The sequence below is a fragment of the Lampris incognitus genome, chromosome 7 (genome assembly GCF_029633865.1).
Source record: "Lampris incognitus isolate fLamInc1 chromosome 7, fLamInc1.hap2, whole genome shotgun sequence".
Taxonomy (NCBI): domain Eukaryota; kingdom Metazoa; phylum Chordata; class Actinopteri; order Lampriformes; family Lampridae; genus Lampris; species Lampris incognitus.
Window position 1 is genome coordinate 20,989,877 of NC_079217.1, and position 23,095 is coordinate 21,012,971.

Here is a 23,095-nt window from a genome sequence, read left to right on the forward strand (position 1 = left end):
TCTCCCCCCACCCCCGCTACACCACTAATATATCTAATATGACGCATTAATATTCCATTATTAATCTTTCATGGGTGGTCATTAAGTGTTGCTCCAAGTTAATCAGCTGCTCAAAAAGGTCCCTCAGCAACCCCCCCCCACCAACCCCCAGCCCACCCCCACCACACTAGCCCGCCCCAAGCACATTAATGGTACCATTAATTAAATAATAACCCTGTCAATGTGTGCGTGTGTGTGTGTGGGTGTGTGTGTGCACATGTCCATGCATGTGTGGGTGTGTGCATGCTACCTTATTAGTTGCAAGCTGAACAGATCTTTTATTCACTATCTTCTTTCTCTCTCTCTCTGTCTCTCTGTCTCTCTCTCTCTCTCTCTGTCTCTCGTTCTCTCAGATAAAACTTTCTGTGCTATTTATTACTTTCCATTAAGGCTTGCGGCTAAGCTAACAGTGTGAGGCTAGGAGAGTTAGTCTTTTGGTGTGCAAACATTTTGCAATGTACGTTGGTTATATATTAATATATTTATTGGGTTTGTTGTAGATTAATGTGTGGCCCCAAGGTGATGAACATGTGTGCCTGCAGTGGGGGGTGGGGGGTGGGAGTTCTGTTTAGGCAGTGCAAGTCCCAGTGGCCCACTATGATCAATGTCTCCCCTCTTTCTGCTGTTTAAAGAGCAGACAAATGACCCATGCTTTCATTAGCATGTGCCTGCAGTGTCTGTTAGAGCTCTTGCTTGTGTGTATTAAAGTACACAAACATACAAGTGTGTACAACCATTATTTAGTGTGTGTGTTTGTGTGTGTTTGTGCACATCCACATGTCTGTGTGTGTTGTTGGTGCCTGTACAAAACCTAAGAATTTGGCACTGGGCGCATAGTTGTAAAGCGGCTAGCTTGTAGGAATTGCGCTAAAAGTACACACCATAACTAAGATGAAAAATACTCCTGAATCAGAGCAGGACTAAGGGAGATGGTTATGACGCTACCTGCAGACGCACAGCTAGGAGAGGGACTCTCCCTAAGAGAAACTCTGGCATATTTTTTCAAGACTTTCAGATGCAAACTGAAATAAAAGATGAGAGTCGTTTCTCTGCAGGGCGCACTCTACAGTATGCATAAACTGCATAAACATTTTTCATGGAGTCTGGGGGACTTTGCCTTTGTAACAGAGCGAGGGACATCCAGGGAATGTGTAGTTGCATTCAAACAACTGCTTTGTGATTTCTTTAACTTTTGGATTATGCATAGACCTGAGCCATTATGGAAACTCCATTAATCATCAAATAGTTTTCATCCATCACAAAGTGGATGCTTATGCTGTGGTGTTGCAAATTATGTATGTGTCCTTGTCCCACACTCGGGGCAGTAATCTCCATATAATGTGCTCCATTTATAACAATGCAACTCCTGGAGACTCAGCAACATGCCTGAAGGCAGCTTGTTTCTCTGTTACTTCTCATAAAGTGGTGGGAAAATGAATGAATCTGTGCAGCCGCAGAGCCAATGTTAGGACAGTTAAAGTTTGACTCATCGTTCTACAGATGGATGCCTGTAAAGGACTGACATCACAACTAATTTACTATTATGTGTTGAAGTTTCCTAGAGCATGGAAAAAATACATCCCACACACTGCTCAGTATCTGACATGGTTCAGACAATTATTAATTAGAAGAACTGTTTCTGTCCAAAACAGAAATTCATCAGAGTATGGACTCCTTTTCAAATTGCCAATGTCACACACAGTGGTGCTTGAATGTTTGTGAACCCTTTAGAATTTTCTATATTTCTGTATAAATATGACCTAAAACATCATCAGATTTTCACGCAAGTCCTGAAAGTAGATAAAGAGAACCCAGTTAAATAAATGATTGAGGAAATTGATCCAATATTACATATCTGTGAGTGGCAAAAGTATGTGAACCTTTGCTTTCGGTATCTGGTGTGACCCCCTCCCCCTTGTGCAGCAATAACTGCAACTAAAGGTTTCTGGTAACTGTTGATCAGTCCTGCACATCGGTTTGGATGAATTTTAGTCCATTCCTCTGTACAGAACAGCTTCAACTCTGGGATGTTGGTGGGTTTCCTCACATGAACTGCTCGCTTCAGGTCCTTTCACAACATTTCGATTGGATGAAGGTCAGGACTTTGACTTGGCCATTCCAAAACATTAACTTTATTCTTCTTTAACCATTCTTTGGTAGAACGACTTGTGTGCTTAGGGTTGTTGTCTTGCTGCACGACCCATATTCTCTTGAGATTCAGTTCATGGACAGATGTCCTGACATTTTCCTTAAGAATTTGCTGTTATAATTCAGAATTCATTGTTCCATCAATGATGGCAAGCCATCCTGGCCCAGATGCAGCAAAACAGGCCCAAACCATGATACTACCACCACCATGTTTCACAGATGGGATAAGGTTCTTATGCTGGAATGCAGTGTTTTCCTTTCTCCAAACATAATGCTTCTCATTTAAACGCATTTTTTGACACCAGGAACACCAAACTTGACAAAGACATGCAGGAAGCTCTTGTGGTTTTGATGGTCTGGTAACTTTGGTGACATGAGCTATGGTTTTTACTCAGAGGGAAGGCTTTTGAGAGGGTCTGCTGAGCCAATTCTCACTCTTGTCTCTGTCTCACTCAGTAGAAATCAAGCACTTACAGTTACCATGGCAACCTCTGAGTGCAGCGTGGTACCCACAGCACAGCTGATTCAGGTCAGCTGATTAAACGACTTCTCTGATGTCTGTGGTTTGGATCAAACACTTGACTGACATTTCTGTCAGTCCTGCTACACAGTGTTTCCGCACTACATACAAGACACACAGATTTACACACAGTTCAATAGATTGCACAGAAAATGTCTGAAAGATTGAGTCAGGAGACATTTGGCAGTTACTTTCAGTTGGTTCTTCTAGCTGATTCTACACACACACACACTTATACACACATACGCACACAAACAATTGAGACTTATTTTTCCCATTTTAACTGTTAAAATGAGAAAAATTCAAACATTCAGCTGTTTCTTTTTACAAACTTTTTTACAAACTTTCAAGGTATTTCAATTCTACTCCCAGCTTTGGCGGTATATAATTTTTCCTCTCTGCTGTTTCAACTACATTTTTTCATCTCTGATTCTTCAGCTGATACACTCCAGCTTCTAGCTTCCGTTTTACATTTTAGCTATCAAGTTTTCAAAGCAACGCATTTCAATTGATTTCAGCTGTTTCTTCTACTATTTTCTGATTTGCTTCAGCTTTCTGATTTTAAGGTTTTGATTGTGCTTACTTTGCTTTTTTCACCCATATTCGCCGTTCAGCCCTTTCAGCTGTTTCAGCAGCATTTTTTCAACTCTCACATGCTTCAGCGGATGCACTTCAGCTCCAGTTTCACAATTGGCCCTCCAACTTTTCAAAGCAATGCATTTCAGTTGATTTCTACTGTTTCTTCATCTATTTTCATAACTGCTTCAGCAATTTCCTTCATCTTTCTAATTCTAGGTTTTGATTCTGCTTATCAACTTTTTTCATCCATATTCACCATTTTAGGGTTTTTTTTTCCAGCAAATTTCTACATTGCTTCATTTTCCTTTAACCTTCAGTTTTGACTTTATTTGAGCTTTCGTTTCCTACTTTGTGATTTACATACAAGACACATGGATTTACACACATAGACTCCATAGACTCCGATGTTAACTGACCTGTCCCACTCGAGCAAAACCACAAATATGGGCATTTTTAAAACTGCAACATTGCAGTCATTTTTCACATTATCTACACAAATCACACATGTATGTATTCAGCAAAGTCTCCCGGCACCACCTGTGGGGAAACTTCTGTGATTCAAACTACAGTTTTTGAGTAAAGGCATCTTGTTCGAGTGTTGTCTTAGTGATGCACTCTGTTATCGCTACCTCTGCCTAACAATGACTCAGTATTTTCAGGCTCAACGTGCATTAACACAGAGGTCATTCTGGTTGGTGGATTACCTTTACAGCTCATTCTGATTGGTGGATTACCTTTACAGATCATTCTGATTGGTGGATTATAACCCAAATTTATATGCTGGCCAAATTTATAGTTTGGAGCTGTGGAGATTATTTCAGCTTTCAGTCTCCAATTTATTTCAGCTTGAGCTTCCAGTTTTTGTTTTTGTTTTTTATGTTGCTTTATGTTATCATGTTTCTGCCTTTTATTCTTTATTACATTTTTTTTTCGAGGAAAACAAATTAAACTGAACAATTGCAGTTGAAAGACTCTATGATATTTTCCAACATTCTAACGTCCCCAAATCCCATTTACCCACATCCTGCTCCCCTCTATCTACTCTTACCCCATCCCGCAGGCCCCTTCTCAGAAAAGCACATAAACCACATTATAGTAGGTTAAATGTAAACATGAAAAAGGAAACAAAATAGATGAGTAAAAAATAAATAAATAAAATAAAGAAAGGAGTAAATAAATAAAAGAATAATACTGTACTAGCATCTGAGCCATTTTAATGGGCTTTTTGGGCTTTATGAGGTTGGGTAACTGCTGGCTGTGTATGTGGTGGGCAAGCTGCAAGTTATTCGTTCACCCCAGGCCAACTGAAGCCTGATATCAATGGCGCCACCTCGCCAGGAGGGAGGCAATCAACACAGTCAATCAGGGGCTTCCAGTGAGAATAAAACCTATCAGAGGAGCCCCTCAGTGAAAACTTTATTTTTTTCCAGTTTAAGTAGAAACAAAATGTCTCTTAGCCACGCTTTAATAGAGGGTGGCTGAGAGGATTTCCAAAGGATGAGGATTTTTCTACGGGCGATTAAAGAGGTGAAGGCAATAACATTAGATTGGAAAGCCATCGTAGTGATTTCATCTGGGGGTCTATCACAGATTGCTATGTGTGGGGACGCACAGATTTTGAACTTCGAAATTTCTGAAACCATGTTAAAGAATGAATGCCAGAAGCCAGTTAGTTTGGGTCATGACCAGAGCATATGAGGGAAATCGCAAGGGGCTAGGGAACATCTTTCACAATTTTCATCCACTTTGCTTGGGTAAAGTTTGGAAGCTTAGCCTTGCTATAAAGGAGTCTGTGAACTACTTTGAACTGTATGAGACTGAGCCTAGCACAACTAGGGGACTCAACTCAGCTTCCAAATTTTGATTCTTTATTTCAGCTGGGGTTTTTTTCAGCAATTTTCAGCATTGCTTCAGCAATTTCCTTCAGCTTTCAGCTTCCTGGTTTTACTTTTACAATTCAGCTGTTTTTGCAGCAATTTTCAGCAATGCTTCAGCAATTTCCTTCAGCTATCAGCGTTCACAGGCATTTTCCGCAGGAAATTAATTTTCTAGTTTCATTTCATGCACTTGCACACATGAAATGAAAAGAAACATAATTTCCCCCAGCCACCAGCAGTGCAACACAAAGACAAAAACATATAGCCAAAAACTAAAAGAACACATATATCCAAACTAACACATATATCTTAAAAAAAAAAATCACTGTCCAGTAGAATGAACACCAGCCAGGATGACTGTGGGAACTGCTGGTCTGCATGGGCTAGCAGTTAGCGTAGCCTGCCCCGCTTCTGTGTCCTGTCAGACCACTCTCGGTGTTTCCTCTTCGGGCGCAGCTCCAGTCAGGGCCGTGGTCCTTGGGCCCACAGGATTCAGCAGATCAAGCTCCCTCCGCCAATCCAATGCTAGCTTTCCCAGCCAGACACTTTCAACACACCTCCCCGCACTCCACACAACGACACTAAAAACACAGTCAATGCTAGGCGAGGCCACCGCCAGACCGCCCTCGGTGTTATCAGAACTGCCGGTCTGCATGGGCTAGCAGTTAACTTAGCCTGCCCCGATTCTGCGTCCTGTCAGACTGCCGTCGGTGTTACCTCTTCGGGTACAGCTCCAGGCAGGGCCGTGGTCCCTGGGCCCACAGGATGCAGCAGACCAAGCTCTCCCACCTGATCCAGCACCAGCCCTCCCAGCCGCAAGACACTGCATGGACGGTACTGGGTTAGGCCTTCACATATGTGAATTTGTGCCGTTATCTTCCCACACTGGTACTGGGTGAGACCACTACCAACATAAATTTGCACCACCATCTTGTGGATGTTGAATGTGGATGATATGCTCTTTACCCCTATTTGTAAAAGTAGGACCAAAATTGCACCACTCTGATAATTTTCTGGCAGGACAGATTTCCTACACTGAGATGCTTGATAACTACGGGCCCGAGAGATGGATGATGTATTTAATCATGCCACATTGGGTATACCTGCAGGCTCATGCCAATAATGTATATACTTATGCATGTGTAACTGCATTTCGAATCACTATTTTGCATCACTAGTATCTGCATGGAGATACTCAGAAATCTGAAATGTTTGCATGTCTGCGTTTTTTTTACGTGTGTGTGTGTGTGTGTGTGTGTGTGCGTGTGTGTGTGAGAGCATGGAAAAGCATAAAAGTAAAAGTGTAAGAAGTGCACTTGTGTGTCTGCAGAGGACTGCAGAACGGAAGAGCTGAGTCGGCACTGAGATGGGATGGGAGGAGGAGGAGGAGGAGGAGGGATACACAGTGGAAAGAGAAAGACGAGTGTACAGGGGGAGGTCAGGGAGGGAGGCAGAAAGAAAAAAGGAAGGATGATGGAGATGGAGAGAAAGGTAGAGGAGAAGAAAGTGTGATGAAAGGTAGACGTGCTGAGATTGGAGGGATAGAGTAAGGAAAGAGAATGGGGAGATGGTCGAGTTGAGAGGGAGGCATTAAAGATGCCAGGGAGCGAGTAATGCAGAGAGCAGCAGGTACCCTCGGCTTTTGGTAAATCAGGCTTTCATCCAAGAAATGAAACAACTTATCTCTCCCGTGTCCACACTAAACACAGTCTTACACACACACACACAAAGAAAACACGTTTAGTCACATGTATGCACTTACTGACATCCATGATGTTGGGCTGTCCTTGTCATCATCGATCTGGTCATCTATGTGTGTGTGTGTGTGTGTGTGTGTGTGTGTGTGTGTGTGTATGTACTTGAGAGAGCGAGAGAGAGTCTTCACAGAGCGGAGTGGTGAAAATCAATAATTTTATCCCATTTTACTTCCTGATGCACAACCTACAGTAAATGTTACTTTTTCTCCAAGAAACAACAACAAACTTAGTTGTCTACATAAACTATTTCTCTACCTCCAACTACGCTGTTGTGTTTCACATTTGCTCTTTGAACTAGAGCAGTGGTGTTGCTCTCATCAGTTTTTGTGTCGGTATAAAGTGCATAAATTTCTCCAGCCGCAAAATTTATTTTACCTTCAAAATGTTGTAATTCCTTAAAAAAATGAAGGAAGGAACTTCAAATCACAGATCCTTGACTTCACTCCACAACTTAAAGAGCAGTTTGCAGGTTGGAGACTCCGGTGAATCAGTGTGTAGGAAAATTATGTAGGGATGAGATTTTCATAAAAATATACACTACAGTGACTTCTGGAGTCATTTTTGGGAGAGAATTTTACTTCTGCATCTAAAAAAAGCCAAACCAGAGGTGACATAACATGGGGGAGAGCGATCAATATTGAACAGTAAGAAATTAATGGATTTCAACACTAGTTTTGCCACTGAAGGGTTTTAAATGTTTATTCGGGTGCATATGACCAACCACAGTCTTATAATTATGAGCCTGCTAGCCGTCCAAGAGACCACAAACAGACCAGCCAGGGTTAGGAGGAATAATGGTCAGAGGAGCGAAATTGAGTTGTGGTGTGTGTGTGTGTGTGTGTGTGTGTGTGTGTGTGTGTGTGTGTGTGTGTGAGTGTGTATATATATATATGTGTGTGTGCCCTACCAGTCATCAGATACCCAGCTGGAATAATAAGCTGGCCAGAGGAGGAGATAAAGGCCACAAAAACAAGGACATGGAAGCTCCTCACAATGTACGGAGGGTTCCACCCAAAGTCCAGCTGCTGACTGTACGATAAACAAAAAGATGGGGGCTGCGGGTTAATGAGTGTCAGGGCCACTATCCAGTATGAAACGAGGAACATCCATAAGTACATCAGAAAGAGGGCCCCTCAGGATGAACTGCTGAGTGAGTACCTCAGGCAGCAGAAGACAGAGTGCGGAGGAAGAAGAGGAGGTATCATGGAAGGTCAAGCTCCTTCATGGGATGTGCCACCGATAGATAGAAGAAATAGCTGATATTGAGAAATCCTACCAGTGGCTAGAAAAGGCTGGACTGAAGGACAGCACAGAGGCTCTGATCATAGCAGAACCTCTGTGCTGTCCTTCAGGACCCAATCAGTTGGGGCAGGGGTCTACCACACCAGACAAGACCCAAGATGCAGGCTCTGCAAAGATGCCCCTGAGACAGTCCAGCACTTAGTAGCAGGGTGTAAAATGCTAGTTGGGAAAGCGTACACTGAAAGGCATAACCAAGTGGCTGGGATAGTGTACAGTAACATCTGTACTGAATACAGACTGGAAGGCCCCAAGTTCAAATGGGAGACACTGCCAAAGGTGGTTGAGAATGGCAGAGCTAAGATCCTGTGGCACTTCAAGTTCCAGACTGACAAGCAGGTGCTGGCTAACCAACCAGACATTGTGGTGGTCGACAAAGCACAGAAGGCAGCAGCAGTGGTCGATGTAGCGATGTAGCCGAATGACGGCAACATCAGGAAGAAAGCGCATGAGAAGCTAGCGAAATACCAAGGACTGAGGGAAGAACTAGATCAGATGTGGAAGGTGAAATCCACAGTAGTCCCAGTGGTAATAGGAGCACTGGGGGGCTGTAACCCCCAAACTGGGAGAGTGGCTCCAGCAGATTCCAGGGACAACATCTGAGGTCTCTGTCCATAAGAGTCCGGTCCTAGGAACAGCTGAGATACTGCACAGAAACCTCAAACTCCCAGGCCTCTGGTAGAGGACCCAAGCTCGAAGAAGACACACACCACCCGAAAAAAGGGTGAGAGGGAGATTTATATATATATATAACAAATCTGAATTAATGGTGAGGCCTGCATGCAGCAGCAGCCTAAGGATAGTAACAAATATGTTCTATATAAATAAACTATCAATGTATTTCTATATTCATGAATTGCAGTTAAGAGAGGCCCATTCTGTAACTAAGTAACAAATGTAAACTAAGAGTTAATACATAAAGATTAAACACAAGATTGGACATTTTTAAAATATATGGATGTGCCAAATGTATATAATCAAAAGAAAAATATACCAATCAACCCACTTAAAACTAGAAAACCCTCAGAACTAAAGCTGTCTCAATCCTCAATTAGATATTTTATTTATAGAAAATGTTTTAATTTGCATCTGGCTCTACATCAAAACACACATAGAAAATCATGAGATTTCACATCACAACTTTGAGTATAATACGCATACATAACTAGTAATAAAAAAAAGGTCAGAAATGCTCTCTCTGAAGTAAATCTCTAATGGATCCATGACCATTGCTCCCACCAGCGGCAGAACCATAAGCTGCTGCAGACTGTGTACCTGATGAGGCCACTGTGTGCACTGAAGGAACCGCGTCAGCTGTCAGTCTCACTCAATCCTTGCTTCAACATCCCACCCTGAACTCCATCATATTGCCGGGAAGATAATCCTCCGGTCTAAAATGAGTACCACACATGACCGCACTTTTCATAACAGATGCAGCAGTGAAATCCCATCTCTTCCCCTGCACAAAACGCACCCAGGCACGAAAGCTAGCACCGTTCCTTTTCCTGTTAGGAAAATTGTGGACTCAAAGTCCGGACAGGCTGGAGTTTGTGCAGTCTGCACAAACACAATGATTTACCATGATGATGTATGGTGAAATGCAATATTTACTTGAAAAAAGACTAACTCACTATATTGCATGCACTCAGACTCACATTCCCTACTGTTGCACATTGAGCTGAGGCAGTGCCAAGGAGACTGACTCCCTTCTGTTATGTAATATGATGCGATGTTGGAAAAATAATGGCATTTTTATGAACGTTGCTCAAAATGGCCACTTTTTCCTCTGAATTTGTGCCTTTATGTCTTGTAAAGCATTAAATCTTGCATTAACTTTTCCAAAGGTCGTTTTCAGGTCATTTTCATAGTAAATTTCATTAAAAAAAATGTAACCTTCAATATGCACTTTAAAGTACATAGCTGTGTTTCCATCAGTGTAGACTCAAATCAACTATTGGTTTCAGACATTGGTACCAAGTCTGTATGTCATTTTAGATTTGAATATCGAAATTGAATTTAAATAAGCAAGCCAACACAAGTCAGGTGGAGAAATTTGATATTTTAAATAATTTGATAGATAAATAACAAAGGAATGCTGAAAGTGTGATCACCCATCACATTCAGGAAGCAGCAATTAAGTAAGTAACATAATGAGAGCATTTTAGAGGGCAATAATAAGGAGCCAGGGTGACCAGAGAGAGAGAAAAAAACAAATATCCTTAGGAGACAGGTGCATTATTGCCATTAAGTCATTTTCTAGTGGCCAGCCTCCCTACTAAGCATTTTTTTTAAACTGTGACATAATGTTCCAGTTCATATTTTGCACCTTTTACTAATAAATTAAGTTCCTCTAACCAGAAGCAAGCCTACTTATACCTGGCCAACCCATCCAGCGCTGTTTGTCTCCGTTCGATTGATGATAGACCATGCCATCGATCGATCGCAATAATTCAAAGCAGATAACTCTACCTTGGAAAAATAAAAACAAAAACCAACTTGCCATGGATCCCGAACTGCGAATCAGTCCGCCCGATTCAGGCGACGATCTGCTCGCCAGTGATTCTCCTCCAGTCATGATATTCCCACTGCAGTCCGACCATAGCCAAACTGCTCACCAAAGCAGTTCCTTGGCCTCGCGAGCACCCCCATCCAAGCCGAACTAATGAGATCTCTCCAGCTCTGACTCTTATCTCATGCTTTTTCTCCCCCATCCACGAGGTCCAGGACCCGCGGCCACCACAGACAATGACATGGAAGCCGGCTCATTCGCTCTCCTCATTAGCCACCTCCCTCACGACCAACTCCCGGTAGCCCTCCATGGTGCATTCGTGGCACATCTCCGTCGCATCGGCTGCTTCAGTATCCTTGACCCAAAACTAACATCAGAGACTGGCTTTTGGCTCATCTTCAGAGTGCTATAAAAAGGAAAGGCATTTCCTTCAGTCACTCTGACAGTAAAAACAAGGTTGTTTCAACTTCACTTGGCATCCAGAACACTCCAGCCACAACAAACCCCGAGCCGCCCATGCCTCCAGTATCCTCACCTGGGCAAGTCACCTCCAGGATCATTACTCGTAACATTGCGACGCCTCCTCCTCCAGGGCCACAGCCGGCACCCTTAGCCCCCCTTGCAAAGGCAAGGTTGTATTTCCGCCTGAGCCTGCTCCCTCTGTGTCTGACCTTTCTCATCTCATCACATTTTCTTTTCATCCTTGTGTTCACAGGCTTCACACAATCCCCATGCACATACATCCTTTCATCCCATCATCCATCCCTCTACCCTTCCTCCACCCGTATACAGCAGCACAGCTTCTGCTCCTTCTAATATTTCCCTTTCAGCTATACACAGCAACATGGCTTCTGCTACTTCTAATACTTCCCTAACAGCCAACACAGCAATCCAAGAGCTCCACTCAGCAACCCATGGGGCCCCACCTCAGATGAACCAAGCTGGGTCTTTTCAGCCTCCTCCATTTCCTACTGGTCTATCCTTTTCTCCCCTCCCTCCCCAACACCCAAATGTTTTTTCAACATGTAATAATCTTTTCACCCTAGCCACAGCAGGGCCAACCCCATGGCCAGCTTCATCAATCCATCGGCCCTCCCTTGTCCCCTCCAGCTTTACGCCAGCAAATCCTCTCCAGTAAAACGTAGATCTAACCCAGACAACATCCAACTGTATACCAATTTAGCTCCTTGCATAGGCTCCGGCGGTTACGGCAGCAGGAGATGGTTCGCTTCTAAGTGGCCCCCAGAGTTCAATTCTCTTGACCGACAGTCCAGTTCCCCCTCGTCTGCACTCCACGAGCTGTACCTCATCATAATAGCCGCCATTCTTTGGGGGCACGAATGGTCTAGGAAGTCCATATTCATTCACTCAGGTAACACGGTCATAGCAGACATCATAAACAAAGGTCGATCTCGTTCCTCAGCAATTATGCTTCTACACAAACACATTACTCTCCACCCAGCAGCGGTTCCTCCTTTGCGCAGCTCATGTCCCCAGGCACCACAACTGCATAGCTGATTCATTGTCTCACTTCTCCTTCCAGAAATTCAGGCTCTTGGCCCCAGAATTGGACATCCATTCCACACCAGTCCCACCAATTTCAGCCACCAAATTCAACTAGCTCCAGTGTTAGAAAACCTTACATTTGCAGTAATCTCTATGACCTCCGTCAACTCCATGCTCACCTCAGCTCAATCTAATCCAACTTTTTGGGGGTCCATAGTTGGCTCGGCCAAACCATCACCTGAGATGGAAGCCCCACCCTGAGTCTCCTTCTCTCCACCCACCAAATGTCAAGACGTGCCAGATCAGCCTAATCAGATGACCTCCACATCCATCCTCTACCTCACTTCCATTCATCCCCATCATCCAATGCTTCCTCTCCTCATAAACCCCTAAACTCACATTGTCGTTGGTGTGGTCCTTGCTAGTTACATGAAGTTAACTTGTTAACCAAAGTTCGGGAGCAGGGCCATACCTCAACCACTCCTCTAATCACCTGGCAAGCCTACTTATGCCTGGCCAACCTATCATGTACCATCTGGGGTCCATAGTCGGCCCAGGCAAAACATCACCTGAGATGGAACCCCCACCCTGATTCCCCTTCTCCTCATCCATCAAATGTCAAGATGTCCCACATCAGCCTAATCAGAAGACCTCCACGTCCATCCTCTCCTTCACTTCCATTATTCATCCCCATCATCCAATAATTCCTCTCCTCGTTAACCCATAAACTCACGTTGTCATGGCATGGTCCTTGCTCGTGAAATTCTTCCGAGCAATTACTGTCCCTGTTTATGCCATTACACCCACTGCTCCATACAAATGGAAAAAGATGAGACAGCTTATTACTGGCCAACAGATAGGCCTATATATGCGTAGCCTTGAAATTTGAGCCATCTTTGGCACACAAATTCAGATGTAAATCCGAATTCTTCAATATTTCTGTTCTTAATATTGAACATGATTTTTTTTTAATCTTTTTTTTACCTTTTTGTGATAGTGACAGCCCTAGTACAAAGACAGTAATATGGGATCACACTGGGTCATACCTCCTGCCAGGGACCAATTTTGGTTGGTGGACATGGTACTGGAGGTTGCAGGGCTCTGGTTGGATTGGATTAATATTATAAATTACAGTCTAATGTAAAATTGTTGTCTCAGTATCTCATACTAATTTAATTTAAAGAACAGATTGGGTTTGGAGGGTGACAGCAAAATGAGGATGACAGAAAAGACATAGATTAGAGCTGGTACAATGATATTTACTAGGGATGCATGATGATATCAGCACATCACCTATATTGGCTGATAAACACTTTAAAATGAAATGTCGGCACTGGTGCGAAATGCTGATATGACAGGCCGATAAGATAACGCTTAAATTAAGCCCACGAGATGCGAAGCGTTGACTAGGCACGGAGACGATGTGTCACATAGGCGGGGTGGAGCTTTTTTTTGTTTGTTTGTTTTTTGTTTTTGTTTTTTACCTGCTACACCAACTGCATCTGTGTTGCGTGTGATTGCTTGCCAGCCACGTTTTCTGAGGCGATTTCAGATAGGCTACTTTGGAAAATGGGTAAGTTAAGTGGCAAATGCTTTAACTGGTACTGAATTAATTAACTAGATCATTTTAACTACAGGATCATTGATACACATCGATTTGATTTATTTTATTTAGTACTTTAATGTGCAATGAAAAAAACCCACAAGGTTGCATTATTGCAATGCATTGCCTCTGGTACAATGAGATATTCATTCTAATAAATTTTAAAAAGATTGTACTTGTTTTTTTCACAGTTCTTTGTAGTTTTTACCTGTTGGAGGGCCGGGTACCTGTACCTAGAGAAAAAAAAATAGACCAGCCCTGTAAAAATAGAGGTCAATTGGCTAAAATGAGTTGGAAAATATCAGATATCGGCAAAGAGCCAATATTGTGCATCCCTAATATGCACCACCTCATTGTCCTGCTATCTCTTTTTGGTGGCTTTGAAAGTGTGTATGTGTGTCCCCAAGTTAAAAGAAGAACCAAACAGGTGGTTTCAACCACCCATTAGATGAATAGTTGTGATGGTTCAATGCAGCCCTGGGTAGGGTTCTACTTTATCTGACCTCTACTAAGATGAGCCCAAGATGGGACATCAGGAGTGGTTCCTCGGTGTTCTCATCAGGGAACCTAACCTATCGCCAATAACGGACATACACACACACAAACAAACACACACAATTACATAATCAAACACATAAACAGTTGTCAAATTTAGACGCTGTTCTTTCCCTCTTGAATCCATCCATCTCATGGATGGAAAAGTGATGGGCTTGGTGTATATTTTCTCCAGTGCTGGATACACACAGTCTGTGAACTTTGCAAAATTTCCAGATTGAGTTTCTTATATTTGCACCTCATCTGTGTGAAGCAGACTCAGGTCTGACATTGAGTCTCTTTACCCCTCCATAATTGTTTTCAGCCAGAAAAGAAAGATTATTGAATAGCGCTGGAGTATCTAAAACATCTGCACAGCGATATGTGATCATAGTTCACTGCTGACTAGGAAAAGAAGCAAAATACCCCCCGAGCATTTGGGGTTTTATCTTTAATGCTCCCCTTAAGCACATTAAATATAGATTAAACATTCTGCGATGGAGAATGATGAAGAAGCAACTTCGAGTGAGAACCCGGGCGACCGTCTTTGTACGGGGTTCTTGCGTGGGTGTTTTCGTGCATGCACTGCGAGTGTACACTATTATACCTCATTAAGCATACATTGTACTGCAGCCGTAAGCCATGTGTCACAGCCGAGCGAGAGAACGAGTGAGCGGGGTGATTGAGTGAGAGAGACGAGCCGCCTTCACCCACTCGCCTGGGACCGGCGCAAGCGCTTTTACATCACATTTACATAAACATCACCTCGTTTTACATCCCGTTAGCATAGAGAACCCATCAACATCAGGGAGGAATCGGAGGATGTATGGGTGCATGTAGCGGGGGGGGGGGTGGAAATGCTGGAGTTGGCGTGCTTGGGAAGAAAGGTGGGCAAATATATGCCAGATAGAAACGTTGCAGGCTGTGTTTATTCTGTCTTCCACGTTGGGTTTCGGGGCAAATTTTCCAGTTAGTTTATCTCACACTCTTCTTCGCTCTTCCTCTGCCCATCCCTTCTTCAATCTCTTCCAAATTCAGGGTTAAAGAGAGAAAGAGCTTAGTGGTCAGAATTGGCTTCCCACATAAATGTTAATCTAATTAGCTGGTGGTCTTAAACACGGCCAGGCATCTCTAATTGAATCTCTCCCTTATGCTTGAAGCAACATAATGGATGCAGGAACACACACACACACACACACACACACACACACACACACACAAATGAGGATAGGTATCACTGGCATGACTGTGCAAATAGGAGACATTAACGGTGGGCTATTTTTTGCCTTCACACCTATAACTGTCACCCTGCATAACAAATGAGGGTAGTGATTTGAATAATTGAGTTTTTATAGAGGTTGCCACCGGGAACCAGCATAGATGCGTCCTTCCACCCTCCCTTACTGTTAGAAAATATAAAGTGCGCACGCACATGCGCACACACACACACACACACACACACACACGGTGTTACTTTGTGGTCGGTTTCAGGTGCATTTTGTATCCAAGGCAACCTGATTTGTGTGTGAGGGAGAGGGAGGAGAGAGTGAGGGAAAGAGAGAGAGAGATAGAAAGAGTGAAAGAGTGAGAGGGGGGGGGGAAGAGAGCGAAATGCAAGAATAAATGTAAAAAAATGGATAGATTGAATGAGAAAGAAAGAGAGACAGAGGCTGAAAGTGATTTGTAGAAAGCAGAGCCAGGAAAGGAAGGCGAGGGGAGAGTGGCACCAGAGATGAGTCAGAGGGCAATGTGAGTGATTGGGAACTAGAATGTTGCTTATTACATGCCAAGGAGAATAAAGTAGGTAACCGATCTGTGTGTGTGTGTGTGTGTGTGTGTGTGTGGGTGTGTGTGTGTGTGTGTGTGTGTGTGTGTGCGACTGCTGCAGGGGGGGGGGGACTATTAAGCAATACCAGCACAGAGAGAGGCAACAAAATTACAGTTCCAAGAAGACAAGGCTACTCTTACTTCAACAAACACAACACACACATGTACACACACAACATACACACACAGGTGCACACACAGACAAGCACAATACAATACATATTTAGACCAAGATATGAAAATGCAGTCTTTTCTCAGAAGTGCAACAGATGTCTGTGGAGTGAGTCGGTGAAGTTGTTTGTGTGTGTGTGTGTGTGTGTGTATGTATTAGTGTGTGTATGATGGCTTGTGTGAGCATGTGCACGTCATGCTCAATTCATATAAGAAGCAGGGTGATACTTAAACATTGTCAGAGCAGCTAATTAAAATGTTTACAGCTTCGCAGCACCAGATGGACATTCTGCCAGCAGGCTGGAAATGCATTGTGCCTTTTACATATTTCACAGCTCCTGACCAGAGCTGCTTATTACCATGGTTTAGGAGGAAAGGGTGCTGAATCTGGCTCAGGGATACCATCACAGACCGATGCCTGGGTCTTAACGGAGAAACAAGAACATAATCCCTAGGAGTAGGAGAGTCGAACTAGCAACTTCTCAGTCACCATGCATTGTCGTTTACCTTAATTTAGACCAACCTGCAGTTCCGTACATGAGAAACTATAGCAATCGAACTAGCTAGCAGTAATGCTAGCCTGGAAGCGGCTACCATCGGTTACAGCAATGCACAGCTGGACTGGTTAGCGCGGTCAACTCACAGCAAGAAGGTCCTGGGCTTGAACCATGGGGTTGTCCAACCTTGGGGGTCATCCCAGTTTGTCCTCTGTGTGGAGTTTGCATGTTCTCCCTGTGTCTGCATGGGTTTCCTCCAGGTGCTCCGGTTTCCTCCCACAGTCAAAAGACATGTAGATCAGGTGAATCGGCGGTACTAAATTGTCCCTAGGTGTGTGTGTGTGTGTGTGTGTGTGTGTGTGTGTGTGTGTGTGTGTGTGTGTGTGTGTGTGTGTGTGTGTATGTGTGTGTGTGTGTGTGTGTGTGTGTGTGTGCCCTGTGATGGCCTGGTGGCCTGTCCAGGGTATTTCCCCGCCTGCAGCCCAATGACTGCTGGAATAGGCTCCAGCATCCCTGCAACACCAATTGGGATATGCAGCTTGGATAATGGATGGATGGATATAGTATATATATATAGCGAGTTTTTTTTCCAGAAACCATCAATGGTGTAGATAAAAGTGCTCAGCAAATGAGGAGCGGAATATTAAGATAGCTATAGGGAGAAAAAAAACACATTAAATTAAATGCATGAAATGCATTTAAGTTTTTTCCTATCTTCATATAGAGAGGGGGGGGTTAAGGAGAAGGCAAGCGATTCATCTCTCATCCAGATTGCTTGACTTAAAAAGGAATTTTTTAATCAAACTTTCCAATGCATATGAACCCGGTCGTTGTTTCGGTCGTGGTGCCACTGTATTGGTGTCACTGTATCTAAGTGACCTGAAGAGGTCACTTAGATGAATGATAAAACCCATCCATCCATCCATTATCCAAGCCGCTTATCCTAGGTAGGGTTGTGGGATGCTGGAGCCTATCCCAGCAGTCATCGGGCGGCAGGCGGGGAGACACCCTGGACAGGCGGCCAGGGCTGAGTGATGAAACGTTCCTCTTTAATAAAGATGGTGTCCAGATGAACTGATTCAACTTTCTGTGATTTACAGTGACAAGGTTCGACTCATTGACAGTCGTCCAGAATACAAAGGAAAAACAAGCATTGTTTTTCTTCTTTTTCATCTCCAGAGAGGACACAGTGTCTTCAGCAGTAAGACTGGGCATTCTTTACTAGATAAAATGAGAAAATTATTACTTGGCTTAGTTTTAGTTTAATGGGACTATTGAGTTTGCTTTTCAACCGGTATGTTAACAGTGAGCCTTCAGGCAGCGGGTATGTAAGAATTTTAAAACTCTTTGCACATGCTGAAGACTAGACGAGAGAGAGAGAGAGAGAGAGAGAGAGAGAGAGAGAGAGAGAGAGAGAGAGAGAGAGAGAGAGAGAGAGAGAGAGAGAGAGAGAGAGAGAGAGAGAGAGAGAGAGAGAGAGAGAGAGAGAGAGAGAGAGAGAGAGAGAGAGAGAGAGAGAGAGAGAGAGAGAGGAGAGAGAGAGAGAGAGAGAGAGAGAGAGAGAGAGAGAGAGAGAGAGTATTTCCAGAAGCGGCCTCCTGCTGCGACAAGTGTCATCTCACAGCGGAGGAAAGGGGAAACGAGGACAAGCTGAGAAGGAGGAAGACAATGAGAAAAGGACCATGGAGTTGAACAAGCACAGTTTTGTGTACAAGCACATCCTAATGAACCCACATCAAATTAATGTTTTGTTGTGGTAATTAGTCACAATTGGCATGAACAGTGTGTGTGTGTGTTGTGTGTGTGAGGGATCAACATAATGTTGATCATTATACAGCATAATAACCCCGAATGTGAATTTTATACTGCTTTTATATAAGTGAGCTTAATAGGTGATACAGTATGCCAACCAATACTGTGTGTGTGTGTGTGTGTGTGTGTGTGTGTGTGGTAGCCCTTACTGTGTTTCGCTCTATGTGCCTACATTGGCCTTACATAGCGATGTGTGTTTACCAGCATCAGACCTGCAGCCCATTGCAGCCCATCTTTAATTTAACTGCAGGTATGATGTCCGGCTGTGATGAGATTACCGCATAATGCTTTTACTTGTCTATACGGCTCCATGTGGAATATTGTAGTTCTGTGTAGCCTTTCAGACCTACATTTTCCCTGGATTTCAAACCCTGGGACATTGATGATCGATAGGGGTGGGGCGATTGACAAATCTCACGGTTCGATACGTGTCACGATTCAGGGCTCACGGTTTCGATCCAGCACAATACCGTGGATACCTCGGTAAGCAAGAGACAAAACACTGTTGTAGTTCTCGATTTTTCCTTTATTTTAAGAATTAGGCCCTTGTGCCATCTTTTCTTGTCGTGTAACACAATTGCTTTACTTTAAAACTTTGACCAATTTGACGGTTTTGGATTTTCTAAGTTTAATAACTTTGTGGAAAAAAAGGTACAGACCTACCGCTCCCTGAATACGCCTACAATTATATATATATATATTTGCATTAAAATGAGTTCTGGATCAATTGCACAAAAAAGGTTATAATAAGATCTAGTACCTGAAACGACCATGAGCGGTCAAAATGACCGTGCGTTTCATATGTCACTATTTATGGCGTGTTTTTGCATCATTTCCTTCGCAACGTTCAGTTCTCTTTTTGCATTTCACATTTTATAGTGTAGTTTTATAGTTTTATAGGCCTTGTTACGTTTGTTAGATTAGCAATATGTGTTTTCCATTTGTTTTTCGGGTATTATTGCCAACATGTCTGGTTACAGCCGCCGTTTCAGACGCACCATGACTACATTACATTACATTACAGTCATTTAGCCGACACTTTTATCCAAAGTGACTTACAATAAGTGCATCATCAGGGGAACTACTAGTCATCAGAGGTCATAAGTGCATCTCTCTCTAAACAAGCACCTAAGAGCAAAACCAGTGCTAAAGTAAAAGTGCAAGAAAGAGATTTTTTTCCTTTTAAATGAGTGAATACAATAAGTGTTAAGAGCAAGTAACAGGGTAGTAGTTCTTGAAAAGGTGAGTTTTCAACCTGCGCCGAAAGATGGGCAGCGACTCCACTGTCCTGACATCAGTGGGGAGTTCATTCCACCACTGTGGGGCCAAGACAGAAAAGAGCCGTGACCGGGTCGATCGGGGCAACCAGGCGTCCCAAGGCAGCAGAGCGAAGTGAAGTGAGAGGGAGAACAGCGGAATAGTGATGATGCAAGTAGTAGCGGTGACGAAGGTGGATAAGTAAAAATACTTGGACCAACTTTTCAAAGTAATGGGGAGTACATAAGAGAGGTGAAGAAGAGAGTGCAGGCAGGGTGGAGAGGTGTGGAGAAGGATTTCGGGAGTTATCTGTGACAGAAGTGTACCAGCAAGAGTTAAAGGGAAGGTTTACAAGATGGCAGAGTTGAAGATGCTAAGATCTTCGTTGGGAGTGATGAAGAAGGACAGGATTAGGAACGAGTATATTAGAGGAACAGCTCAGGTTGGACGGTTAGAGACAAAGCAAGAGAGACAAGATTGAGATGGTTTGGACATGTGCAGAGGAGAGATGCTGGGTTTATTGGGAGAAGGATGCTGAATATGGAGCTGCCAGGGAAGAGGAAAAGAGGAAGGCCAAAGGGGGAGGTTTATGGATGTGGTGCGGGAGGACATGCAGGTGGCTGGTGTGACAGAGGAAGATGCAGAGGACAGGAAGAGATGGAAACGAGGCATAGCAATATTTACAGGCATTGGACAGCGGCGATTTTAAATTGTTTGAAAAATAGTAGCGTAACGATCACGGATGTGGATGTGTAGACTCGCTAGCCCATTGGCTAACGGGTCGGACCCTTTAGTTGACTGGTTAGAGCAGTAACCCGTGGTGCAGGAGACCCGGGTTCGCGTCCTGGCTGCGGCATATTCTCGGCTGCCTCCTGAATTCAATACAGTATTAAAATTGTTAAAGTGTTAATTTTGGTGTCAGTCGTTTCCTTACAGACATGCTAACATATGCAATGCATTAATATCTCAACTGGGTATTTGTCTTGACAGAATATAGAGCTTAAAACCTGGCGGTCAAAATGACCGCCCATGGTCGTTTTAGGTAGGAGTGAAATCCCGGTCGTTCTAGTGTTAATAACACACGATCTCGCGAAACAAGGAGCGTCTTGATCATATCGAATGATTCGGCATTCGATCCAGTATCGTCCACCCCTAATAATAAACCTATCCCCCTTTCACATATTCACATATTTTCCTGGAAAGACTCCGTTCAGATACGCTGAAGTTCGTTTTCTGTTCTACAATTACTCCCGTGGCTACACCTTTGCACAACACGGAGTTGCTTTTGTGCCGCTGTTATTTCATTAGCTCCATGTTGCAGCTACCCTGCAGTGGAACAGGAAGGAGGGTTTGACCATGAGAATGCAACGCCGTCGTCTTTGTCCCATTCAGACAGGTTCAGACAGACAAAATACCAGGTAAAGAATGGGTTACTGCGTAGGAAGATTGCTGTGCCATACTGTGGACCAAGTGTCCGGGGTTTTGAGCCACGGGCCCTTTCAGACAATCCCATGAAATATACAGGATTTCTGTCTGAGTCTTAAATATACTTGCTTTGGCCTAATCTCCACTGGATACTGCTGGCATTTGAAAAGGAGATAGACTGCTCTAGTTTTTCCAAAAAAAGAAAAAAAGTGATATAACAAAGTTTTGTGGTTTCTTTGTCACTATTACCAGCCATGTTGCCCAGAGTACTCATCCTTCATTGCCAAAGCTGATAGTGCGAATCCTGATGACTAGATACATAGAGCATTGAATATTTCCCTCATTGCCTGAGTCCCTCGTGCCAGCTTCACCTGGAGCATAGAGCGCCCTCACTGTTGTGGGTCATGTGGTTCAGGTACGCGGCCCCGCCTAATCTTTGCATTGTTTCTCCACTTCTTTAGTCTGCACTGTGCGCTGTCAGAAGTTCCTGATCTCAAGGGTCGGGGAAGACTGGATCTTCCTCATCCTCTTGGGGCTGGTGATGGCTCTGGTCAGCTGGGTGGTGGACTTCTGCATAGCCATCTGCCTACAAGGTGAGAGAGGGGGGAGAAAGAGGAGGAGACACACAAACACAAGAGAGATGGATGAGTGAATGGATAGGTGAATGTGTTTCAAAGGATAAATTCAGAGAGCAGCCTACTCCTCGGTTAATCTGGTGTGTGACGGCCATGTTCTCACACGGCGAGGGGTAGAGGGGAAATACAGAGGGAGTGAGGGACAGATGGAGGTAAAGTGGCTGGACAGAGACAGATGGAAGTCTCCCCACAAATCAGCTCCACTTCTCAGGGACAAAGAAAAGGAGGCAGAGGACATGTTGAAATGGACGAATATCATGATGGATTAAAAGGGGTGTAATATGAAGCTCTATGGCATCCTTCTTAATTCAACTGGGTGTCACCTGCCCTATCTGTGTGTGTGTGTGTGTGTGTGTGTGTGTGTGTGTGTGTGTGTGTGTGTGTGTGTGTGTGTGTGTGTGTGTGTGTGTGTGTGTGTTCATGACTAACCACCTGTCAACAGAGACCACACAGATGCACACACACACACACACACACACACACACACACACACACACACACACACACACTCTTTCCTGTACATGGCTAAAGATGACTAAGAGCCCCAAAAAAACAACCGCACCACTCTTGTGTGTTAGTGTGCGCATGTTTGCGTAGGCTAGGTGTAAGTGAGTGTGTGACAAGAATGCTGTTGCATAAATCCTATAAATGTACTTGTAAAGCGATCATTTATCTCTCATCCCTTTACATCAGACAGTAAGATCACATTATTTTGTGTGTCCGTGTGTGTGTGTGTGTGTGTCCACAGCGCAGAAGTGGATGTATGGTGGCCTGGACAGTAATGTGTTCCTGCAGTACCTGGCCTGGGTCACCTACCCCGTGGTCCTCATCACTTTTTCTGCTGGCTTCACCCAGATCCTCGCTCCACAGGCTGTCGGTATGACAACGCATTTTTTTTTTTGTTAACCGTTTGTATGGGAAGGGACAATGTACATTGATCAACCTTCAAAACAAATGCAATTGTACGCGAGTTAGCTAAGAGGCTAGTTTCCATCAGCAGTCCCTTTTCCTGATGTTGTTAGGCATCCTAGGATAATAAAATAGTAAAAAATAAAAAAATATATAAACATACAACATAGTTAATATAAAATAAAAGAACA

General features: G+C 43.7%; 1 protein-coding gene across 1 annotated transcript in view; it reads left to right on the forward strand.

Annotated features, from left to right (window-relative positions):
• Positions 1-23,095, forward strand: part of clcn2c (chloride channel 2c) — a 187,901-nt gene that overhangs the window by 90,733 nt on the left and 74,073 nt on the right. The window contains 2 exon segments of the mRNA XM_056283103.1: positions 21,822-21,953; positions 22,744-22,872. Coding sequence (XP_056139078.1) covers positions 21,822-21,953; positions 22,744-22,872 — 261 coding nt within the window.